The sequence below is a fragment of the Poecile atricapillus genome, chromosome 1 (assembly GCF_030490865.1).
Source record: "Poecile atricapillus isolate bPoeAtr1 chromosome 1, bPoeAtr1.hap1, whole genome shotgun sequence".
NCBI classification, from domain to species: Eukaryota; Metazoa; Chordata; class Aves; order Passeriformes; family Paridae; genus Poecile; species Poecile atricapillus.
The window spans coordinates 14,209,635-14,233,820 of NC_081249.1; the positions used below are offsets into that span (position 1 = coordinate 14,209,635).

At 40.6% G+C, this 24,186-nt stretch overlaps 1 protein-coding gene and 1 long non-coding RNA gene across 2 annotated transcripts in view; one reads left to right on the forward strand and one right to left on the reverse strand.

Moving 5' to 3' along the window:
- Positions 1-24,186, forward strand: part of LOC131574127 (uncharacterized) — a 260,595-nt gene that overhangs the window by 231,818 nt on the left and 4,591 nt on the right. The window lies entirely within an intron of this gene.
- The window catches only part of PHEX (phosphate regulating endopeptidase X-linked), a 102,926-nt gene continuing 90,765 nt past the window's right edge, over positions 12,026-24,186 (reverse strand). The window contains exons 21-22 of the mRNA XM_058828507.1: positions 22,991-23,067; positions 12,026-19,800 (exon numbers count right to left, since the gene is read on the reverse strand). Coding sequence (XP_058684490.1) covers positions 19,698-19,800; positions 22,991-23,067 — 180 coding nt within the window. The 3' untranslated portion in view covers positions 12,026-19,697. The remainder of the gene's footprint in view (positions 19,801-22,990; positions 23,068-24,186) is intronic.

Genomic DNA, 24,186 nt, shown 5'->3' on the forward strand with positions numbered 1-24,186 from the left:
GGAAAATATTTCAAATATTTTTGAAATAGCTGCAAAAATAAGTAGTGCAGTCCTAGTCCCTTTAGGAGTCCTCCAGGTTTGTTTCAGTCAGTGAAATGAGAGGGAACTACCAAGCAAGGTAAACCCTTATCCATGGGATTTCTAAGCAACTTCATTTAAACAGGATATGGTGGCACTCCTTACCAAAATCTGAAAGTTACCCAGGGAATTATTAAGGATGCATAGATTTTAAGACAAGGAGGCACAGGTATATCACCTAATCTGACTGCATAATCCTGGATATTGAATTTGTCTCAAGATCCCCCAGGTTATCCAGCAGTTTAGTATTATGTAAATAATTATTTTTTAGGCAAAAATGTTTATATAACAATCTAGGACTTGCTCATTTGCCAGTGAATTTCCAGAAGAAAATTTGGGTTTGGAAACTTGAAAAGTAGAGTATACATGCCCATAAGGGACATTTATAAGGGGTAGGCCAACACTTCCTAGAAAAGCTCTCCCTGAGAAGTCTATCCTCTTACTGGAAAGTAGCTCCTCTGTTTCAGATTTTATATATTCCCTCATCAAACATTTTGCATGTCCTTTGCCCAGAGAAAAAGTCTGTGATTAGTCAAACAATACTTCAAAGGCATCTATTTTTCTCCTAGTAAAATAATAAATTATTAACTCTTAGATTGTGATATAAACACATTCACCTACAAAATAATTACTTATGTTATTCTGGCAAATAATAGAAGGAAATCAGATTAAGAGCATTTATTCCATAAATAAAAAGTAAGATTGTATCCAAACATCTGTCACCAAACAAAATGTTTCTGCAACCCAAATCCATTTGTTAATTGTCTCCTCTCTGCCTGGAATGCAGCTGTTTAAGTAATTTCTGAAGCAGCATCTATGTCATTGACAGACATCTGTGCAGAATCGGTGATGTGCAGAGAATATTTATAGAGAGGCAATCATGCCTTTCTCATCTTCCCTCCTCCCACCCACAGCTCTTTGCAGTGATATCAAGGGAGTCCCAATCATGGTATTAATTTTTTTTCAGCTGCAATGTACCCATAAAGTTTAGTTGAGAACAAATGAGTAAAGGAAGGTGAAGATCATTTTTCTTATGCTGAAAAGTATTTTTAGGTACCAGCCATAGAGATTTCTTAATATTAGAAAAGGGCAAGATTTGCTGAAATAGAAAGAACATAAAAATAACATTTTACAAATAGTATAGCATCTATTATTTATCATAGCAGTCTTTGGGTAAAGGCCCAAAGCAAAATATTTTACTTTGAAGATGAAACAAAAAGAGGTGGCAACTATTACAAAACCTTTTTTATTTTCTTTATGAAAATATTTTGTTGAAATATAGCCTCTACCTAAAACAATCTTACTGGAGAAAAAGAAAATAAAAGAGTTTTAGCTCTTTTCAAATGCTCAGAGAAGAAATGAGAAACTTCTCTACAATGTTTCATAGATGAAAAAACATTTTAGGAAGAGACTAGTTCTACTTAATTATCTATGGCTTTCTATGGAGCTAGGATGCTCCTATTCCACAGCAAGCACACTGCATCATAAACTTTTCACAGTAATTCTCATGTTCCAGCCCCAGAATAACTGAATTTGATTGAATGCTCTTTAGGAAGAGGAATGGGAAGGTTCTTGAGATGCTTGGTAATGAAACACATACTAATGATATCATTATTTAAGAGTAAAACATTTCAAAATGTACCTTATTTTACAGTGTGAGGGGCTATTCAAATATTAAACTTCATATATTATTCACCTACAAAGAAAATGAGTTATGACTCTGAAATGGAACATACACAGCAGGGCAGAAAACTCCAACATGACATAGTTGTGAAGGTGAAGGCATTTTAGCTAGTAATTGTTGTTTCCAGAATCTTATGCTTGACAGAAGCTTTATATGGGCACAGTTTAAGTAAAAAAAAAAAAAAAACCCAAACAAAACTCCTATGAACACCAAAGAAATGACTAGGTCCAATGTGAAGGGATTTTATGCTTACTTTTGTCTTCAGAATTTTATTTTTGCTTAATTGTCTGCATTACATAAAATAAGAAAATTCCATATGCTGGCTTGCACATCTCTGCTCAGAATAACAAAGAATCTTTTGATAACTTTGAGGAAGTCAGGGTAACCTGGGGTTCTCATGGCTTTGCTGAGTCCCAGCAAAGGACATTGCACAAAATTAGCCAATTGTTTCACTATTCAACAATTTAATTTATGTCAGTGTTATTTGTAACTATTTCATAGGCACAGTCTATGCTAACAGCTCCAACATCTACTAGAAATACTTCTAAATAAAACAAGATACTTGCAAAGATCAAGAAATAGAACTGTTATTTGCAAATACCTATTCTGTAAAATACCTTAGGTCAGTTCCTGTCGAGGTTAGAGTTAGCTGTGAGCATTGTAAAGCCTGCTAACTGGAATGAGGATCCTCCACAATTAACTGGAAATTTTTCTGCAGCACGGCTGGGGTGATCTGTTGGGTTTTCCTGGCCTAAGAGAGATATCAAAACCTTTAAAAATACTCTGCATTGCCATTCAAGCTCTGCTGAAAGGTAGTGCTGCAGCTAGCTGCTCTGTAGACTCATTTCATGTTATTCATGTCGAATGTTTTTGCATCTCATTCAGTCAGGCTTGGTTCTGCTTCTGACTGAGGCCAGGCTGGAGAGGGCTCTGGGCAGCCTGACCTAGGATGGCATCCCTGGGGAGGGGTGTGGAACCAGGTGATCTTTAAGGTCCCTTCCAAACCAACCAATCTATGATCCCATGACTAGCAAAACTAGGTTTGCATTGCTGATTCCATCAAGGCCCTGTATAAACCCTCAAAAAGAGAGCAATTCATGTTTTCAAACCTGAGAAACCATCCAGAAGACTGATCTCTTTTCCCCCAAGCTAAACTATCCAAGAGCCCAATGTGACTTCTTTGACATAAAACAGCCTATGTACTAAGACAATTTAGGCACAATTTTTGAAAGTCCGAAGAGAAAACCTGGCAAGTGTTCACAGCTACTGGTGCTCATGGGAGAGAAAAGCAGAGTCTGACTAGATATCAGCTTATTTAAAAGCCCACATGGCAGAGCACATCACAGACACAGTCCTGAGTCCCAAAGTAGCACTGCCCCAGCAGAAAGAATGCCAGGAAAACATTTAGCAGAGAACAGCTTCAGGCTAAACTTTGTGTTAATTTGCTTGCCTACCTCAATCTTTTCCTTTTACTGAAGGTTTTTACAATCACTGCATTTGTCAATGTCAGACATGGATAAAATGCACTGCAGTCAGGACAGAGATTAGTGGAAAACTGGCCAAGGGTTGCTCCCTCCATTCAGTCAAGCCCTTGCGTCTTGAAGCATGACAGCTTAAATTTTTTAAAGCAGTTATGTAAAATTGAGACTGCATTTGTGTCCCCTGCAGCAGCAGGTCACTCTGCCCTCTGCCCTGGCCAGGAAGGCTCATCCTCCTGGCAGGAAGCAGAGAGAACATCATTTAAATTAACTCCTTGGCTGCCCATGAAGAGCTATTCCACAGCAGGCTGGGAAAGTGCCACACCACTTCTGAAGGCAAAACCACCTGCTCATGATGAAGGACAAGAAGTCCAGTTGAATGCACTGTCCATGTGTGTGGTGCTCTCTGGGCTCCATGTCTTTCCTCCTAAATGATGAGGCCACAGGTGTACTTGAAAGCCAGGGGGCAGATAGATGAATTTGCTGTCATCCTTTTTTTTTAGTTTGTGTCAGTTTTACTTTATTTTGCCAACAACCCCAAGACAGAGTTTACTCGCTGACCTTTCTTAGATGTGTTGTTACATGTCTGAAAATCAATTTCTGGAGTTATCTGTTGTCTTCTTTTTTTTTTTTCCTCCCCTGTAGCACTTTGAAATGTGTAGGCTGGAGAGAGATAAGGTTTGCTGGACTGACACAAATATAACAGGGACACAATTTATGACTCAGCTCATTCATGGTAGATTATATGCTCTTGAGAAACTTGATGATTTAGAGTTGATGTAAATTGTGATACTTACTGTGCCATTAGCAAAGCCATTATCTCTGTCGTGAAAACTTAGAATCGATAGATGTCAGCAGAGACAGAAACAGTATTGTGAGCTTGTTGATAAAAATGTGTTTGTGGAAAAGCATTATAGGATTCCATTTGACATGGCCCTTTCAGAATTCTGAGAATAATAACTTTACTAAAGAAAATCCTGAATTCAGGTAGTTATGTCCTTTGCAATTATTAGGTATGTGGTAATGGCCAGAGGGCATTAGCAGCCTCTCTCAAAAAAGAATTTTGCAAGTCAAAACTAGGAAAAACTGGCCTGTAGCATGATGCTGCCAGCCATTTTCTAGATAATAACTAATAATATGTTGAAATATTACTTTTTATCATTAAAATGAATTCCCACAATTAATTATTCTATTCTTTAATTGAAGAAAATGCATTTTTTGAGAAATGCAGTACTAATTAGAGCCTCTTGCTGAAGAGGAAGATCAGCACCTTACATTTAGGCCACAGAGAACGGGCTGGGTGTCTTACTGGACATACAAGGCAAACATCTGAGCTAGAGCTATAGTGAGCAAGCCACTGACTACAGTCAATTCACAATAAAGAGTCACACAAAATATTGCTCAAAGTCAGTTTAGAAATCATTGTTCGAGTGATAGCTCTAAAGATTTACTTCACTAAATAAGCCATCTTTTAAGATTGTTCACTTTGTGTTTTTTCCAGGAACTACTATTTGTAGAGGACAACAGCTGACAGAATCACCTGCCCTTTCTCAAAGGCATTGCTGAGGTCTTGTGTTGAACTGCTTTCAGAACTCTGGAGCATTGGATGTGGCACTCTAGTCTAGCTCACTCTGGAGACAGTTAACAACCATGAAATGCTGATCTCTCTCACAAAAGGTGCTCACATTTCTCAATTGTAATTTGGTATGAACAGCATTTACCATGCAACAAGTCAGGATTTTCCATAAGGCTCTTATAATTATGTTTGTCTCTGCATCAGTTCCTTCCCCCACCTCTTGCATGGCTGGCTCACCACACCAAACAAATCCCAAAGTGATCTTGTGTCTACCCTTGCATCTCAAATGTTCTCAACATCCCCATACCCAAACTGGCTAACCAAAACACTTGCTTTTATCGTGGCCTCTAATCCACCATTTTCTAGTTTCACACAGTGTTGCTACTGTAGGATTAACACTGACAGAGAATTGCAGAGTATTTCAGGTTTGAAGAGAACTCTGACAGCCTCCAGTCCACTTCCCTCTAAAAGCAGGACCAGCTAGAGCAGGTTGCTGAGGTTGCTTCCTGTTGAGCTGGAGTGTTTCCTAGGATGGAGACTCAAAAATCTCCATAGGTATTAGTGTCATTGTTTGACCTTCCTCACACTGAAGATTTTTTTCCTACAATTTGTTAATAATTTTCCTTATCCCTGTTTCTGTCTGTTGCCTCTTTTCACTGCATCTCTATGAGCAGAGTTTGAGTCTGTCTTCTCTATACCCTCCCATTAAATAGCTGTGAACAGCAATAAACTCTCCCCTTTGCCTTGTCTTCTGCTGAAATAAACAGCCCCATGGTCTTTCCTTTAAATCATGTACTCCAGCCCCATGAACATCCTGGGGACTGGTGCTGAACTTGCCTCAGAAGGTCCATATCTTTTTTGTAGTGGGGAGCCCAAAACTGGATGCAGAACTTTCATCAAAACCTCATAAATGCCAAATATATGGGAATAGTCATTTCCTTGGACCTCCTGGGTATGGTTTTGCTAAAACTCTGCTGGATGTGGCTGCCTGCCTTTGCCACAGGGATACTCTGCTCACTGATATTTAACTTTTAGCACCAAATTGATAGCTCCCTTTTTGCAAGGTTGCCTGCTAATCACTTAGTCCCTGCTCCAGATGGTTGCAGGGATTCTCCTTCCCAGGTTCAGGATTTTGCGCTTGCCTTTGCTGAACTTCATGAGGGTCCAATCAATGTGTTGCTCCAGTCTAGCAAGACCTCCCTCTACACAACTTGGCATCAGCTGTGGATTTTCTGAGTAGTGCTCACTGTCCTATCATCCAGGTAATTTAAAGACATAAAGCAGTCCTCTCTCAAATAAGAATCCCTGAAGACTATCACAGTAACCATCAACTAGATGCACATTGTACTACTGATTAAAATCCTTTCAGATACATAGTCCAGGCAATTATCCATTTACCTTATTGCTTATTTAAAGTCAAAATATACAGCATCCACCACATCCACCAAAATATACACCATCACCTCTCTGTGAGTCATCTGTCTCGTCATGGAACACAATCAGTTTCATCAGGCACAGTATGCTGCTGGTAACTCCATGCAGGCTGTTTCCCGTCACCCTTTTGACATTCAAGCACCTGGACAGGACCTCCAAGAGGACTTGCCCCATAAACTTTGTCATGTCCTTGCAAAGCTGCCATAGAACAGACACATGGTGATGTTGGCCCTCTCCTCTGGTGCTCCTAGAGGCAGCCCATCTGGACCATCTGGTTTTTATATGCCCAACTTGCTTGAGTGCTCCCTTACTCTGTCTTCCTCTCCTCTGGGTATTGCTGCAGAGGAGACTGCAACCAGCCTCAAGAGCAGGAGAGACTGAAGGCAATCTTGCACATCAAAAAGGCACTGACAGTCTCTACCTTTTCTGTGTCCTTTCTCCCTCAATCTCTAGCTGTTCTTAGCAGCAGGCTCACAATTTCTTTAGTTTTTCTTTTTCAATTCTGTCATAGAAGCCCTTCTTATTGCCCTTCACCTCCCTTGCTAATTTAAACCCCAGCTGCTTTTTGGGTATCTCTTTGTTTTCTTATATTATATACAGTATATTAGATAAATTCATCCCACTGGTAGCAAGAAAAAGTCTGAGGAAGAACTCACTGGAGCCATTCACACAAGGGAAATAGCCAAATGCATCTAAATCTTTCAAGACTTGGAAACAGCAACCAGATGGAAAGGGACAATTTCCAGATGCCAACCCTCCTTGGAAGATTTCAAATCCTCAAAGAAAACAGCTCATAGAAAATTCATCTTATGAGAGACATCAGAGAAAGAAAAATCATTGTTCTCTTCTGTTGCTGTGCAGCTCAGATCCTTTCCCAAACTCTGACTCTTCCTCAATATTTTTAACTCTCAGTGCACACTAATTACCAATTGAATTTTAACATTCTGTCAGCACATTATATCTATTTTCACTAAGAAAACTTTTGGGTTTTTTTCCCATGGCACATCAAGATAAGCACTTAATTAATTAAGCTGCCTAGGATTGAATGCAGATGACTGGGAGTGCTACCACTTCTGTCAAGTATGGAACATCATTGTTTGGAAAGATGTAAGAGAGGTCCAAAAAAAAAAAAAGCCATGGTTGAGCACACACTCAAGGGGCAAAGCACTGTGTCCTTCAAATCCTTGCTCTCTCAGGACTTCCTAGGAGAATCTTGGTGCAAACAAAATTTTGGAAAACAGTAGGGGTGTCCTCTTAGTCTTCACAATGAAAGACTACAGTATTTTCAACATGCAAATATTATAACCCTAGAAGAAGATAAAATGTGTTTTCAAATTTTTTTTTAAGATTTTAGTTTGCTGCCAGGTATTAATTTTCATATTTCATGTGAACTATGCTGTTACTCACAGAGGGTGCAACACATTCACTGTCTTTGCTGTGAGAAATTTTTGACATTTTCTCATTAAGTATATCAGGTATGAAAATAGCACAAAGAGAAAACAGTGACTAGCAAAGGAGGACTGGACCCTTGTCTTTTTTAAGTAACTTTCTAGACTGAGGTTGTTGCTGTAGAGCTAAGAGTAGAGTTCATATCAGCTGTCTTGCCAAAGTTATCTCCTCTTCCCTTTGATGGCAAATGTTTTATCTCTATTTCTTTTGAACTTTTTGCAATGGTGCATAAGAAAAGTGTTCCAGTTTCGCTTCATTTTCCACAAAACAAAGCACACACCTAGTCACACATCTGCTGCTTGGTATATTACTGCCCAGAGCCAGCCTGGCTCCTCCTTTAATCCCTGCCTTCAGGCACATTTGTCTTTCCATGGCAGGGATCTGAGGCAGCAGGTCTTCAGCTGTGTTATGGCTTAAAATGGTACATTGCTTTGAAGCTGTCCATTTGTACACCCACTCTTGCACTGCTGAACATTTCTCCTGTGAAATGCTCCTCTGGGATCATACGACTATCAACTTCTTGATTTCCTACATCATGCATATTTTTCTAGCTCCTGAAGCTTCTTCCCAAATCAGCTTGAGAATCACCTTTCTGTTTCTCATTTCATGTGGTATTTTGGCTTATGCCCACTTGCATTTAAACATTCAAGAGCTCTGTCACAGTTTCACATCTCTGTTTTACTGCAATTGAATTGCACCTCTCACATGTTGTCTGGACACAGAGAGCAGGGCTATTCCAGTTCCTGCACTACATAATTATGGTTAGTTAATTCCTGCAAGAGTTATTTGGAAATTATTTCTACATTCACATATACCAAAGCCAGCTCTTTTTGGGAGCAAATATTCCTTCTAAAAAGTTTTATCTGTTGGTGATACCCACCCTCTGCACCAGCAGAACCAAACAAGCCTTAGGCAGTCTTCATATGTCCTTTGAAATCTTGGGAAATTTAACTTTGATGGGGAGACATTCCATGTTTTTGTTCTTTCTTTCTTTTGGAGCCTCCCCCACTCTCCTCTTCACACCAAGGACATTTCACTCAATCACCCCAAGAGAAGGACCTGTCACCTTCAATTCTGCCTGATCTGTCTTTGTTTCCTGAGCTCTTAACTAATATAACACGAGCCCAACAAACTGATTTGGAAATGCCTTAAAATGAAAGTTTTCCACAGCAGGCATCAAACCCACATCAGCTGTTATGGAGACCAGTATCTTCAATTTCTCTCCAGCTAAAGCATCCAGAAAAGTAATTTCTCTCCAGCTAAAGCATCCCTTTGCCTCCTTTGGCCTGGAAGCTGGTCAGGGTTTAGGTGCTTTGGTGCTGCTGGTGACCTGGACAGAGTACAGGGCTGGGAGGAGGGGAACAGTGTGCCTGTGGTCTCCATGCTGATGTAAGTTTTCCCCCAGCCAAGCTAAGCATTCCTCTTTTGGACTTCCTTTGCTTCTGGCAGTGTTAACACTTGAATAAGTTTCGATAACCAGTTGACTAAAAGTTAGGCTTGGAGATGTTTTGACACTGAGGGAGGGTTGAAAAAACTATTTCGGGGACCATTATTATTGACAGAAAAGATAAAGCTAAATTTTTACCTAAATTTCTCCATCTAACACATAAGAGAGCAAAAATGGTGTGTACAGGGACAGCTCTGGGCTCTGGACAGAAGCACCAAATACTCTTTCACCTGTAAAAGGAGACAGACAACAAGGCAGCACATGAAGTCCCACATCTTTCAAGGTTTCTGTGCTCACAGGGGTTTTCCTGAAGGCCTTTTGATCCTTTGGTGACCATGGGGAAGCCACTCTGCTCTGTGTGGCGAGTGGCCCTGCTTGCCCTGTGGGCAGTGCTGTGTGGGTGGGCTGTGCTGCCAGGTGAGGGAGCAGCCAGGCCTCAGCCTCCAGGTGGGAAATGCAGAATATGGCTGCTGGGGCAGGGAAAATGTTACTGGCACTTTGCTTAAGGGTCCTGATATGCACACCACTGGGGAGAGGGTGTAGGTAGGAGGAGGTTGTTGGAAAAATCTTTCCAAAAGCATTAAGGAATGAGAAGTGGCAAATTCCCACTACACACACAAAGCTCATTTTGTGAGGAATGGTGTAGGGTAACCCTCAGTTTTAGCCAGACACCAATTGCTCCTAGTGACACAAAAGAGTGGCTTTTTGCATGAGAGGAACTCCACACTCCTTCCCTTGGCTGTGCCCGTACAGTTCAACTCTAAAGATGGCACTGGAGGGTTGCTTCGCAGCAGTAAGTACAGAAGGAACAGCAAAGAACATCAGACCCTGAAATTTAGGGGAAGACTGAAGCAGAGCAGCTAATCCCACTTGAAAGGATGGGCTCATGTCCAACTACACATTTTTTTTCCAATCCACTGGGAAAGCCATTACACTGATGGCAGTCAGATTGGTGCAGCCACAGCAATCTTGAAAGCAATTAGGATATCTTTGATTAAATGATCTAGTGGACAAAGACTGAAATTGCTTCTCTAGGAAAACCCCAGCATGGATAGTTTTTTAATTAAAATGAGCTAATATGAGACTTTTACTTGCAAAATCACATGAAAGGGAGAAAACAAAAGTGATATGAGAAAGGGAAAACACCCCTTTGTTTTCTCCAGTGACTGATTATCACCATACTGTTTTCAAAATCCCTTTGCTTCCCTGTGTAATCAGGTTGATTAAAATCCTCTAAAGAAATAAAACAGCTGCACAGACTTCCAAAATCACATTCTTCTCCACTGTGTGCGCACTGTATTCTTTTCAACAGCTTTGTTTCCAAATTATTCTTTTCCCTTCATTGCCTCCGAAAGTCTATTAGTGGATTTATTAAAAGAAAGCTGAATAAGCATGCTGAATACAGCCACAGTGATTGCCTCAACACATGTTGTTTGTGCAAGGACTACTGTGCAACCAGGTTTGAGCTGCTGGCTGTCACTGAATTGAGGCAGAACAAAGGAAAATCCAGCCAAAAGAAAGAAATTTTTCACTAAAGGAAGGTTCCATATTTTGCCCTTCTATCATACACTGAAGAGCTAAAACAATTATTAAGCTGAAGCCACACCATGACATTTTACTTCAACCCAGGCTAGGAGGAGAAATGTTCCTATCTTGTCTCTAAAATGACCTGACACCTTTCCACTGCCTGAGGCTGGGACGAGGCTGTGCTGCCACATGCTGCTGCTGCAAGCTGTGCCTTCCAGGGAATCAGCTCAGCTGGGGTGACTCGGGAAGGGGGCACCTGCTTGCTTCCCACTCCTGCTTGGTGGTGCTTGCCTGGCTGTAGGAGGGGACAGGAATAAGGCAAGGCTGGTGCACAGAGCACACCTCACATTCGCTCACCCTGTGCACACACAGCACACCAGTCCTGCCACTCTGCCAGTGCTCATGCAAACCAAGGTGTGCCCAGTGCTTAAGCAGACCTCTCTGGGCTGCCCCTTCCTGCTCCCCATTCCATCAGGTTTTTCACAGCTAGGCTTCCCTAAGGAGGCAGGAGGTTTAACTGAATGGGGCTGTACCTGACACTATAAAATGTGCACTGCCCCCACTGCTACAGTGGGAACTGGTGGTGGAGCCATTGGTGACTCCCCAGGGAAGGGCTGAGCCACCATCACTGGAGGTATTTAAAAGATGTGTGGCTGTAGCATTTAGGAACACGGCTTAGTGGTGGACTTGGCAGTGTAGGTTAACCATCTCTTGCAGCCTAAAGGATTCTCTGATTCCTCTCTGGGCACCAGGGGCTGCCCTGTTTCCTACCAAGCCTTCCTGAGCTGCACTCCCCATACCGGTGAGTTTTGTTCCTTGCCCAGCCCATCCAGCAAATTGAGTCATCTCAAAAAGAAGGGAAAAGCACATCTGCAGGCAGAGGCAGCTCTGCAGGGCTGTAACATTGCTGGAGTTTGCACAAGAAAGATGCAAGTGCTTTTAATACTGGCCTCAGTCAGCTTGATGGCTCAAGTCTTCCCACCTTTTTGATTTGTCCAAGAAATGTACTTTAATTTCTTGGTCAGGACAATAGATAAATTTGTTTTTTCAGGCAGTACCATTTTAATACAAGTTACACAGATAAGCACATACTTTTTCTCGCTGAGCAGCTTTATGTGCCCGTGGTGAACCCCCCCATCTCCTCCCCAGACACCCTGCAGCACTGACCTTGCCACGGGCACTGACAGCTTCCCCCATCACTCCAGCAACACAAAACTTTCCTGCCTCATCATGGAGACCAAGACATTTAGGAGAGACAAAAAAACATTTATGAAGATAAAAATACTTATGACCTCAGTGTCATAAATAAGCCTACACTTAGTTCAATAGAACATATCAAGTTTATTTTAATGATTAATAGAACCATATCTGGAAAAGGCAAGTTGAAAAAGCTACTTTGAAATTCTGAAACAGTGATAAAATCATTCTTGAAATGTTTAAAAATAAGAAAATGGAGTATCTGCTAAACAAGAGAAAATAGAGCAAGTCCTATGCAAATGACTGAGAACAGGACAGATTCTGAAAATACCACAGACTAGAAATTTCTTTCTGTCTAGAAAAAATATGTGTCCCAAATAGTTTTAAATCAGTAAACTTTATGTGTTATTATCCAGATGGAGTAAAATGCAGGCCCCACAGACATTAATCAGTCAATGAACTCAATGAGGTCAGAGTTTTACCCCGAGACTCAATTTTTTAAAAAAATAATTCATATTTCTGACATTTTTATATACACTCACATACACACAGACTTACAGACTTCCTGCACTGTGCCCATATATATATAAAAAATCATTTATAGCAGTAGTTTTTCTAATGCTTTGTAAAATCTTTTACTGATTTATAACACTAAAGAGTTTATTTCTCTTTGTCATCCTATTCAGATGTTACTCCCTATTGTGCACTCTTCTCTCCAGTGCAAACCACCCAAGGTCTGTTCTAGCAGAATGACATGAAAGCACATGTGTTGTCTGATGAAGAGCAGCAGAGAATTTCACAAAACACCCAGATGTTTTTGAGATGCAGCAGCGCTGCACTGTTTTGCAGCACAGACCTAGAAAAAGCATCTCTTTATTCATTTAAAATGGCATGATATGGAGTGTGGCTCATACTGTGCTCCTTGGTGAAAAGAATAAAAATATATGTATAAACTAGAAATCAGTGGCAGAATTGAAGCCTTTTTGGGTGCTCGAGACACCCAAGAGAAAGCAAATAGCCCCTCAAGCCTCAGGGTGATTGGGGTGCACTTTCAGAAGATGCAGCACTGTGACACCCACCAAAGGACTGAGCTGTAACACACACATGCTCCAGGAAGTTACAAAGGCAGACAGGGCTCCTGTGCTCAGGTTTTTCTCCCAGCAGAAATAATGTGTCAAACTATTCCTCTGTCCCAGTCTGGGAACTTCATATCCTACAGTATCTTTTTATTTCTTATTGCGTATCATGGCATAAACTCACATCTTTGTGTTTCCCTAATTGGGATATTTGAGAATGTCACTTTTTTTTCCTGGTTCTACCCAAATACTCTCTTAGTGTCAAGAGGATGTGACACCATATTTTTTCAGATTTCTATACTTAAATGTCTGCTACACACTTTTCAGAAGCGGACTATGCATTGTCTATATAAAACATCCTAACTGGTCATTGCTCACAGCAACACTGATGTCTTAAATAAACTTTGTGGTAGAAAAAGTCTAAGCTCCCTTTTGAAGCCTTTCCCCAAGCTTTGTTTACCAGTTCGGATGGTAGTTATGGATGTGATAAAATTTTTACAAACATGTATTATAATATACATCTCAGTTCACAACCACAGTTAATATATGCAGCTGTGTATGTGTCTAACCTCATACATAAAAGTGTTCCAGCTTTGGTGCTTATGGATTATTAAAATTATATCATTATATCTATTTCTTTGATCACAATTTAGTGTAACACATTATCTTGATTCTCAGTAACTTCCAACTTTGATGTTATATTTAATAAAATATAATGCTGTGCTGAAGAATCCCTCGGGTATCTTTAATTTCTTTTCTTTTTTATTAATATATATTACACTGTAAATGGGATTAAATTGTCTGATTAGTGAAGCAGGCTCTCGCTGCAGCAGTTAAATCCTGAATTCCTCAGGGCATTTATAGACATTGTTAAAGCATCTTTCCAAGGTGCTGATAAACCTGGGAGAATTAAGCCTAACATTTCCCTGGTGCTGAGGCTGGTTTCATGCTCTGACCCCAACCTTTGCTTTGTTAATTCATCTTCCTGCACAGAAACCTTTGCTTTTGCCCTAGAAATGTTGTAAGGCTGCACTGTAAAGCAGGAGAAAGAACTGATGCAGGTTTTTGAAGGCACTCTGCCACCCCAAACCCAAGAGCTGTGTGGAGAGTGGCCTGCAAGGGGCTGCATCACTAGAGAGCATCATCCAAAAGATGCAGCAAGACCAACCTCGCCCATTGTCCCCACCAGTGGAAATTGCTCCTTGATGCTCACAGGCACAGTGCTGCCTTGAAGTGGGCCAGGTACCATTGCTTGTGGCTGTGCCAGGCAACTCGATCAGGGCAGAGCCCAAGATAGGCAGCACTTAGCCCAGAAAAGCCCAGCTGGTGATGTACAGGGCTCTGGCACAGCCCCTGTGCCCAAACAGACCTTGAACAAGTGCTTGATCACGCTCATGAAGTACTTTGTTGAGCTTAAGTTCGAACTCAGGCACAGCACAAGTACTATCCTATCAAAAACTCCTCTGGAATACACTTAAAAGCACTGAAAAGCTGAGAGAGGCACTTGGACTTGGGGAAGAGGAGAAGAGCAAGGCTGAGAGGCAGGTGAATCTTTTCTCACTCTTTCTTTCTGCCCTTCTGCAGCTTTTACAGCATCCAGCCCTCACTCACAATAGCTCATCAATGCTCATTTTAATCGCCTCCAGCAGGGTAATGAGGGAAAGCGGAGCCTAAACTCTGGCTGACGATGCCTATACAATTCTCTGACAGAGAGGAGGTCCTTCTTAGCCTATCAAGCAGTAAAAGTAGTCTTGAGTACCTGGGGCCACAACATTATGCTCTTTATTACATCTCATTACGACTATATATTATAGAAGTAATATTGTAGAGTTAGTGCCAAGCAAAGCAGGTTTTGCCATACTGCAAGCATAGGAAAATTCTTCATCACTTTGGATTTATTGGCTAACACAATTGTCTTTAAAACAGTCAACCAATGTACTATGCAAGTAGAAAAATTCAAATTTACAATAGACTGACCAGTAAATAAAGATCAGATTAAAAAGACTTAATCACAAAAGGCCATTTAAATCACTATAGTTCTGCCTCCTGAGTTGTCAGGCTTTTAACATTTCACTGACAGACACATGCATATATATATATATATACAAAACATTGTTATGAGATATACTTCCAAGCCTGTACTTGAACAGTACTCAATGAAAAGTTATATGCAGACTCACCTGATTATTTTATAAATTATTCCACCAATTAGTGACATGAGAGTGTTCCTACTTAAAGAACAGTGCAGTGCCCTGCACAGGCCATGAGGCAGAGTTTTATAACTCAGCTGAGTTTTTTGGTCCTTCAGTGTCCAGACCCAGCTTGGACATCATTTATGCACTTTAGCAGTTTACACAGGTGAATAGCACAGCTGTCTTTTCAGACAGCTAAGTTTTCCACAATATGATCAGCAGATATATTGACAGTATATAAACTGGTATTTTAGCATTTCAGGCTTAAACAAAACAAAAACAAACAAAAAAACAGCAAAAAAGCCAGACTTGATTAACTAGAATATAATAGGTTTCCATATTTCTAGGACTTGAAGAAGGAGACATGGGACAGGAGTAGTGGCTGTTTGTTTATGTCTACACAGTAGAAAAATATCTCCTCAGATTTACAAAGATAAAAATGTTTTATTCTTAACTGATGTTTCCCCTCCAGAAGTAGATTACTGAGCCAACATGAAGAAACATTTCCCAATATTACTGATATTTAAGCAAAATAACAACTTTAAAGCTCTGGGAAAAGGATATATATGGTGAAGGAGTTGTTTGCATAGATGTAATAGGTGAACCTGAGAGCAATGCAGGAAGGCACTGCTGGCACAGACCCAGGAGGCACAATGCAAAAACAAAGCACAGCCAGTGGTCTGATAAAACAGGCAATGGGAAGAGCCCTCACAAACCATCACTAATGTCTTGCCTGTCTTTGATGACTAAAGTTTGAAGAACTTGTTTAATTACCTTCTGCTTTGCTTTCCAACCTAAGCAGCTTATCCAAAGTGAACTGTAAATTGCATGATCAGCTCTTTGGTTTGAGGTAAAAAGTAGCAGGTGAGGCAGGCCAGGGTCCTTGTGTGGACACAGGCAAGACCTAAACCCCAGACATTGAAAACCTGAGTCAACAGCAAGAATTTCCTGAATTAGGATACTACTGATGAATGCACCAGTCAGCAGCAAGGACTTCTGGCTTCCCCCTGGCAGTGTGTGGGTATCCTCTCAGCTGCCAAAATCAGGGTACAAAATCTGGTCATGTCCTCTCTTCCTCTCTCCTAGTGCATTGCCCTCAAACACCCAGCTCCCTGCTTTCCCCCCCAGCCCAGAATCGGTCCCCTGCTGCTGCAGGAGATGGCCTAGCAAGGATGAAAGAGTTTGCAGTGGTTCTTGTGGGAATTCACATACCACCGTGCAAAAATCCCTGATATTAAACATGAAAGACCTGAAACTAACAAGGAGCAGGAAGAGTGACATTTAGGGCAAGAAACATCAGACATTTTAGAAAAAAATCCTATCCAGACAGAGAAACAACTTCATAAATCACAAAATGATAGAATCTGTCCCACTGGAAAATAACCATGGGAGAGGAATTCTTGCAAATGCATCTCTGATTTGAGAGATAAAATTAGAAAACCCAGGGTTGACGGTTGTGAAACCGTCTTTGCATATTCCAGTAATTTAGAAAATTCAGATAAGTGCTTGTGTTGACGTCCTGATTTTTCTGAGGACAACAACCATATTGGTACTACCTTTAATTGGTCCAGGATGTCAACCCTGAACTTTGATCCAAAGCGGTCAACTTCAAGTCATGTCAGTGCTCATATGAGCACAGGAATAAAGTCAGTACATACTCAATTTGCTAAGGAACTTTCCCATTAGCCAGCAAACAGTATCCCTTTGCTAAAGACCCAAAAATCTTGTTTGAGGAAAAGCTCTATGAAAATACTGCCACCGCTATTTATGTGAAAAATACCTCCAGGAAAAAAATTTAGTAGTGGCAATTCAAATGATAAACTGTAATCCATGGAACTCAGGAACTGAGCTGGCCTGAAGGAAGGGGAAATGTTTTCCTCTTAAGAAAACATTGACCTTTTCAGGGAAAAATTGATAAAAAAATGTTCTGGTCCCAAATCACAGTATTTTGTTACTAAAAAGTGGCAACACAGCCTTGAGAACAGGAATGTCTGCTTCCTGGAAGATAGCTTTTGATCATGTCTTTTTCCACAAATTATGTTTCCATTGTGTCCCCTTCCTTTTTAAAAACACACAGGAAAATAACCCAGTTTGTTTCAGTTAACTAGCTTCAGTAAACCTTCCTCCACCATGACTGTTGGACAACCAGACTCATAGAATGGTTTGGGTTGTAAGGGGCCTTAAAGATCATCTAATTCCGACCCTGTGCCATGAGTCAGGACACCCCCTTGCACTCCCACCAGTTTGCTCAGAGCCCCATCCAACATGACCTTGAACATTTCCAGGGATGAGTCACCCACAACTTCTCTGGGCAGTCTGTTCCAGTGCCTCAGCACCCTCACAGTAAAGAACTTCCTCCTAGCATCTAATCCAAAATTAGTCTCAGTTTACAGCCATTCCCCCTTGTTCTGTCACTACATGCCCTTGTGAGAAGTCCCCCTTCAGCCTTTGTTTGTAGACTCTCTTCATGTACTGAAGGCTGAAATTTAAGCCACACCAAAGCCTTCCCTTCTCCAGGCTGACCAATCCCAATGCTCACAACCTTTCCTCGTAGGAGGGGTGCTCCATCCCTCTAATCATCTTGGCAGCCTCCTCTCCCTTCCCTTGACCTGCTGTCCATAGTGCTTTGGATGAAGCTCAGGACACGGTTTTTTGGGCTGCAAATGCCTGTTGCTGGGTCATGTCCAGCCTCTCACCCACCAGCATCCCCAAGCCCTTCTAGGCATGGCTACTCTTGATCATCCCCAGATTTTGTTGATACAGAGTTTCCCAGACCTGGGTGCAGCCCCTTGCACTTCATCTTGTTAAACCTCATGAGATTCCCAAGGGCCAATTCTCATTGTCCAAGTCCCACTAGATGTCATCCCATCCTTCAGGTGTGGCAACCACACCACTCAGCTTGGTGCCATCTGCAAACTTGCTGAGGGTGCACTTGATCCCTTTATCTATGTCACTGGGGAAGACATTAAATGGTACTGGTGCCAGTATGGACCCCTGAGGGGCACCACTTGTCACTGATGTCCATTGGAACTCTGAGTCATTGTCCATCACCCTCTGGATGTGACCGTCCAACCAAGTTCTTATCCAACAGTTCTTGACCAATCCTTGTAAAAAAAGTTTATCTTACTAACATTTCTATACTGACAAAATAAAATTAAAGCATACCAAAAAATACATATTTTGTATATATGTATATACACACAGAGACCAATATGGATTTGCAGTAATTAAATCAGTCTAAAGAAACTCCTTTTGAAATAACTCCACCATGTAAAAATGAAGTAATGCACAAGGCATAAATACATACCACTTACATAGGTGCCTTTCTGTTAGGAACAAAAAGAGCTGTGTGTGCATCCTCCCTCACCCATCATCCCACCACCACAGTAATAGTTATGTTTTAAAGTTTTTCTGCTGTAATAAAATATCTTTTCATGAATATTCTTAAAAATCAAATTGAAAACTCAGCTGGTCTGTATTTTTACTATATTTTTAAGTCCTCTACTCCTAAATTGCTCTTTTTATCCAGACGAGTCAAACTATGCTGGTACTCTGTTTTTCTGTCACATACCCTTACCTTAAAATCACAAGTCATCCTGCCCCATCCAGAACGTGAGGGCAAATTCACACGCTACTTAAAATGCCAAGTAAGACCCAGACACTATAAAATCCATCATTTTAAACTGTTATAGTATTTCTGGCTTAAAAAACATAAATGTAGATGAAGCTATCTTCAGCAAAAGGTAAAAACCATCCCCTGGGAAAAAAACTGCCTACAGTGTAAACTGGAATAAATGCTGCAATATTTATGAGTATTGTGGTGCTGGGAATCCCCTCTGAGAGCCTCTGATTTACACTATACATTGATTTTTATCAAAAGCTGTTCTAAAATTAGAAGGGGTCAGGATCTGACAAGTATCCTTTATGTTTTAGTCCTACAGATGGATACCATGAGATACTTTCTCAGTTTGAAACTGTTCCAAATCCAGAGGCACCAATCTGACATATTAAACTGAACTTATACAAAGTCTTGTGCCTTTACATCATGCAACATCATTTATGGCATGCTGGGCTGTGACAGTTTAAGTTATGAAAATGCAGTATCACGCAGCAGATCAGAGCTAGCTTTATAGCAGGTCTCATGAATTTCTTCATCCAGAAAGAATAAATTTTGTGTGGGAGCATTCTGCATAGAACCCCTGCAGAGCAATAGATTAAAACTGGATTTTAGCATTTACGTCCTGCTCAACTATAAATCAGGAATTAGAATTGATAATGGCAGTTATCCATCAACAGCAGTGCAACTGCAGATGAGCCGGAGTAGTTTTATGGTTAAAAGGAGTTACTTTTTATTGTTATACTTAAAGAAAAGCTCTTCTATTTGGAATGTTTCTAGGCTCTAAATAGGGAATGATCAGATCCATGCGGATCATCAGCACGGATGAGGAAGATGCATTTGAAGTAACACCTCTCCAGATTTCAGACCATCATTCTGAAACTCTGGCAATGGGCTTGAGCAGTTCAGATTGCAGCCTCCTCCTGGCAGGAGAGCTGGACAGCTACCAGAGCCGGCAGGACTCTGCCCCGCGGTTCATCGTCGTGTTCGCTGCGCAATTGAAAGCTTTGCGGAACTCTTCAAAGTTGCTCATGGCTCCGATTACTCTGCAAAGAGAAGTGATTGACATGCAGGTTGCCTTTTGTCAAACACTACAGGTCTGCAAGTGTTTCAGTGTTTTCACTTCAGGCTGAATTTTCAGGCTTTCATATAATTTTTTTATACAAATAAAACCAAAAGGTTCAGGAGGAGGGCTCCCAGTTAAAGTTAATATGAAGCAAATATTGTTTCATGCTTTGAGAAACACCTTGCTTTTTTAGAAACTCGATGAAAAACAAATGCATTTTCTGGTACTGTGTCCTTTAGAGCAATTTTCTAATGTAACCGTTGGCAGCACAGGTGGGAGATCAGCAGTGGCTGTGCATGGTGGAATCCTCCTTCCAGCCCTGCCAGACAGCTGCAGTGCAGCAGGCAGGAGGATGTAAGCACACACTGGGGCTGTCCTGGCAGTGGGGCTGTGCTGGAAGTGGTTTCATGTGGCTCCAGATTCTCCTAACACACTCTGCCCACACACACCCACACCCACTGGGTCCCTGGGACTTTGCAGGCTCAGGGGGCAATTACAGTCTTGCTGGGCAGCTCACCTTGTACCTGTGAGCCTCTCAACTCCTCTGATATTTTGGAAATACATTTTCTGAGCCTTCTGCAGTGACCAGCTCCCGAGCTCTCTTGCTTCTACCACAGGTGGTGTGATACTGAGCAAGCAGCACATCCCTGCCTGACACAAGCTGGACAATGTGTCTGCATTCCAGACTGGCACCTTCAGGCTTAGGGGAAGAGCTTGGTCTTCTCATGCAGTTATCTTTGGCTCCTGCTTTCATGTCTGCATTATTTGATGCAGTCAAAAACTATTATTTTACCATTGCTAGATTACAATTGTGTTGTTTGCTGCTTTTTCCTATGCTTTTAATCATCTTGGATTTACTAACCTGAAACTTGAAATGGTATTAGAGTTTTCTGACTTAAAAGCAGAAAAATATCTCCTGTGATATTAATTGTATACCTTTTCTTTGTTATACAGTGAGGAGGCATTTTTCTATATTGCAGACAATCAGCTTCTCAGCGTAGCTCAGCATGGTAGAAAATATTCTTATTACATTGATTAGACTTTCTGTGAGTAAGAAAATTAGCAGTCATCTGGCACAAAAAAGCCTAAAGGTCAGTTTTGTAGGGAAGATTACCAAATGAGGTTAGGCTTCAGATAAGATATACAGCTTTACTGTAAAAAAAATTGCAGATACATATTCAGGGACTGGAGCAGCAAGAGCTGGTCATGCAGAACTGCTGCTGATGGTAGGAGTTCTGCCTGCCATGCCAGGGATTTCAATCTGGAACTGGCATTCAAAAATAGCAAAGACACATGCTAATACTGAAAATCTGCCAATTAAAAACAAATAAACCCAGAATTTATCCCGTGAAAAAATCTTTATGTCTGCATGCATGCCACTTTTCTATCCATAGTTTGATATTGCCACACATTAACTGAAATCAGACTGGTGTGTCTGGATTTCATCCCATTGAATTATAGTAGGGACACCTTTCCTTAAGCAGGTCACGCTGGCCTCCCTTGGTGATCAACAGAAAGATGTATTTGTAGAGTAAGTAATTTAAATTTATTACCTGCTGAAAGATTATTTATACATATATATTAACTTCTAAAATGCCATTTCCTTTTTGACTGTGAAGAGCAACTGGTGTGAGTAGTTCAGATGCACACACCTATGCTTAAGATGTGTTGTTCATTTCTAAATTTTTATTATCACCTTTTATAATTACTGTTAAAAGGGCTGTTTGAGATTTTTGGACAGAAAGAGCTGTCAGTGTTGGAGCTAGCTGTGTTGCAGTTGTGCTTATAATGGTCTTGGGACATAAATGAAACCAAGCAGGGAGAAACTGATAATTTGTTAGCCCAGTTGATATGATTTGCAACAGGAGACAAAGAGCAATGCTTTTCTTCAGTTCTGAAACAGAAGCCAGTTCTCAATATCTCACACAAAAACTAAGAAAAAGTTTTGTCTATATTTTCTAGATCTCAAATTAATCTAAACCTCTCTGAATTTTTCTTTCTTAGCCTGATGCCTTTAGGAGTTTTCCTAACAAATACTCTATCCCTAGAGTTCCATGTGTATCACCATCTCATGGGAATGTAGCTATGTAACAATTCAGAATATAAGTACACCTATAGGTAAAAAAACCTGAGGATTTTAAAAGACAGCAGATGGTTATTTCACCAAAATCTTAACAAGGGTAGGAATTATGAAAAGAATATCTCTGTAGGCTGAAGGTCAGCCTGATGCTCCTGTTCTCATTGTCATGATGTATTTTCAATGTTAAAAGGCACATAGATTTGCATACTTCACTACTTTTACCTTCATTAGCTGGTATAACACTCTTTTAGCCAACAGAAAGTGGTAGGATTCTCTAGAAGGCAAATAATCCACTGTATTGTGTGAATGTTGTTGTGAAGTTAACACCCTTTGTCCAAATAAAGAGTTCATGTAGTACTTGACCAAGAGCAAACACAGAATTCTTGGTTAAGTAAATGGAACCAATTTGAATCCCAACAAAACCAACATGTTCTTGGTGAGGAAGCAGAAAAATAAACTCTGGCTTCCTAATTCCTATATAATCTCTAAAACTTCTCCCCTTCCCATGGGAAGTTCATGAGTGTCTGTGGACAGGGGAGCCTGTGGGAGGCCTTAAGGCAAGGGCAGACTCCCTCTGGTATGGCTGGACTGCCATAGCTCCTTCAAGCAAAGTATCGCTTGAAGGCCAGTGGACGAAGAGTTTGGTCTTGGACTGAACTCACAGGGCACATTTTGCTTTGCATTATCAATGTAATTCAAGGTCAAGAATTAGGAGCTTTTAATGAACTCAGATTAAATCAAAGACCCTTCCTATATTCACTGTTTTCTAAAGTAGAATTGCTTAGGGGAAGAAAGTGATAGATGAGGCATTTTAGATACTCAGGCCATGATTACAGGACATCACAGGGATCAGAGTGTGTTCTGGTTCAAATGCTTTTGAAGGTAGATGCAAGCTCCTCAATTTTACAGAAGAGTATTTGTAATAGTGAAAGATAAGCTAATAAAACCAGTTAAATTCCCATCTAAACCAAGAGCACAGTCCAATTTTGTCTTTGCTCTTAACCCCCTCTTAAATGCTGTATTTCTGCACTTCTGTTCTGCAGTGATTGATTTCTGTGTGTACAGTGAGGAAATACCTTATTTACACTACCTGAACTGAGGAGGGCTGTGAGCTCCAGTATATATTTGCTCCCTCGCAGATTCCGGTCTAAAGGAGTTGCATCTTACCTGATAAAATGAAAAAAACCAGAAACAGGCACATTATTTGGGATAACTTTTTACATAAAGCAAAATGTAATGTCACTGTTCTGTTCTTAAGATGCCTATGACTTAAAGAATGCATAAAATGGAAAGACACCATAAATTCCTACTTTGTTTCACCTTTGCCAATCTGCAGTTTTCTCTTGGTATATTCTCTTGTTTTACAAATCCCTTAATGGATCCAGTGTCCACCCACTGTTTTTTCTCTACACACTCTTTCCCATCATCTAATCACAGTCACTTTTACTAGTTCTTTTTCTGAAGTTCTCTACAATGGTACCTTGTCTTTAAGCTTGTGCTGTAGCATCTCCCATGTTATCAATTACCAAACATACTTCTTGGTCTCAAAACTATGTAATGTGTATAAAAGGTCCACATAATGATGCTTATCATCTCTAGAATTGCTGCTATATTACCTGACATATTTATGCCATGTTGGAATGTCAGTTACTTTTGAAATTACACATTTTCCACATTTCCATTAATGGTCCCCAGTTCCCTGTTCCTGATATTTAACCCAATTGTAACTGACCAAAAAACAGGGTAGATTGAATATTTGCACAACCAAATTGTTGTATCTTATGCTGTATCTATTGCATGAAAAATCTCCTTTAAACTGCCCCTACCTTACTTCAGTCCCTACATTAAATGTTCTTATAAACAAAACCCTTTAAAGCCAGATTGCCCATAGGATTTCAGTGGACTTCAGTGCAATTTTGTCTGGCTGAACAGAGTTCTGACATTTTAAATAAGTCTGTTGAGTGTTTTGAGCTTTGTGGAAATAGACTGAGCTCGAGGGTACCTTGCATACACTGCTCTCACTGTGCATGTGCCCTCCCTGTGAGGGATTCCTGCAGTGGTTATGTAAGTGGTTCTGTAACACCCCCAGGTGTTCCCTATAGCTTCAAAATTTTCTTGGAGAAAAACTGGCACAAGGCAAAACTTAATTCAGCATAAACAATGAAAGTGTAATATTTTCTTTATTCAGTATAGTCAAACTGAAACAGCCACGGGCCCATAGACTGCTACACTGACTCTCAACAGAGAAATTATTTTTAACCAGGACTCCTGTTTTTTTCAGTTTGG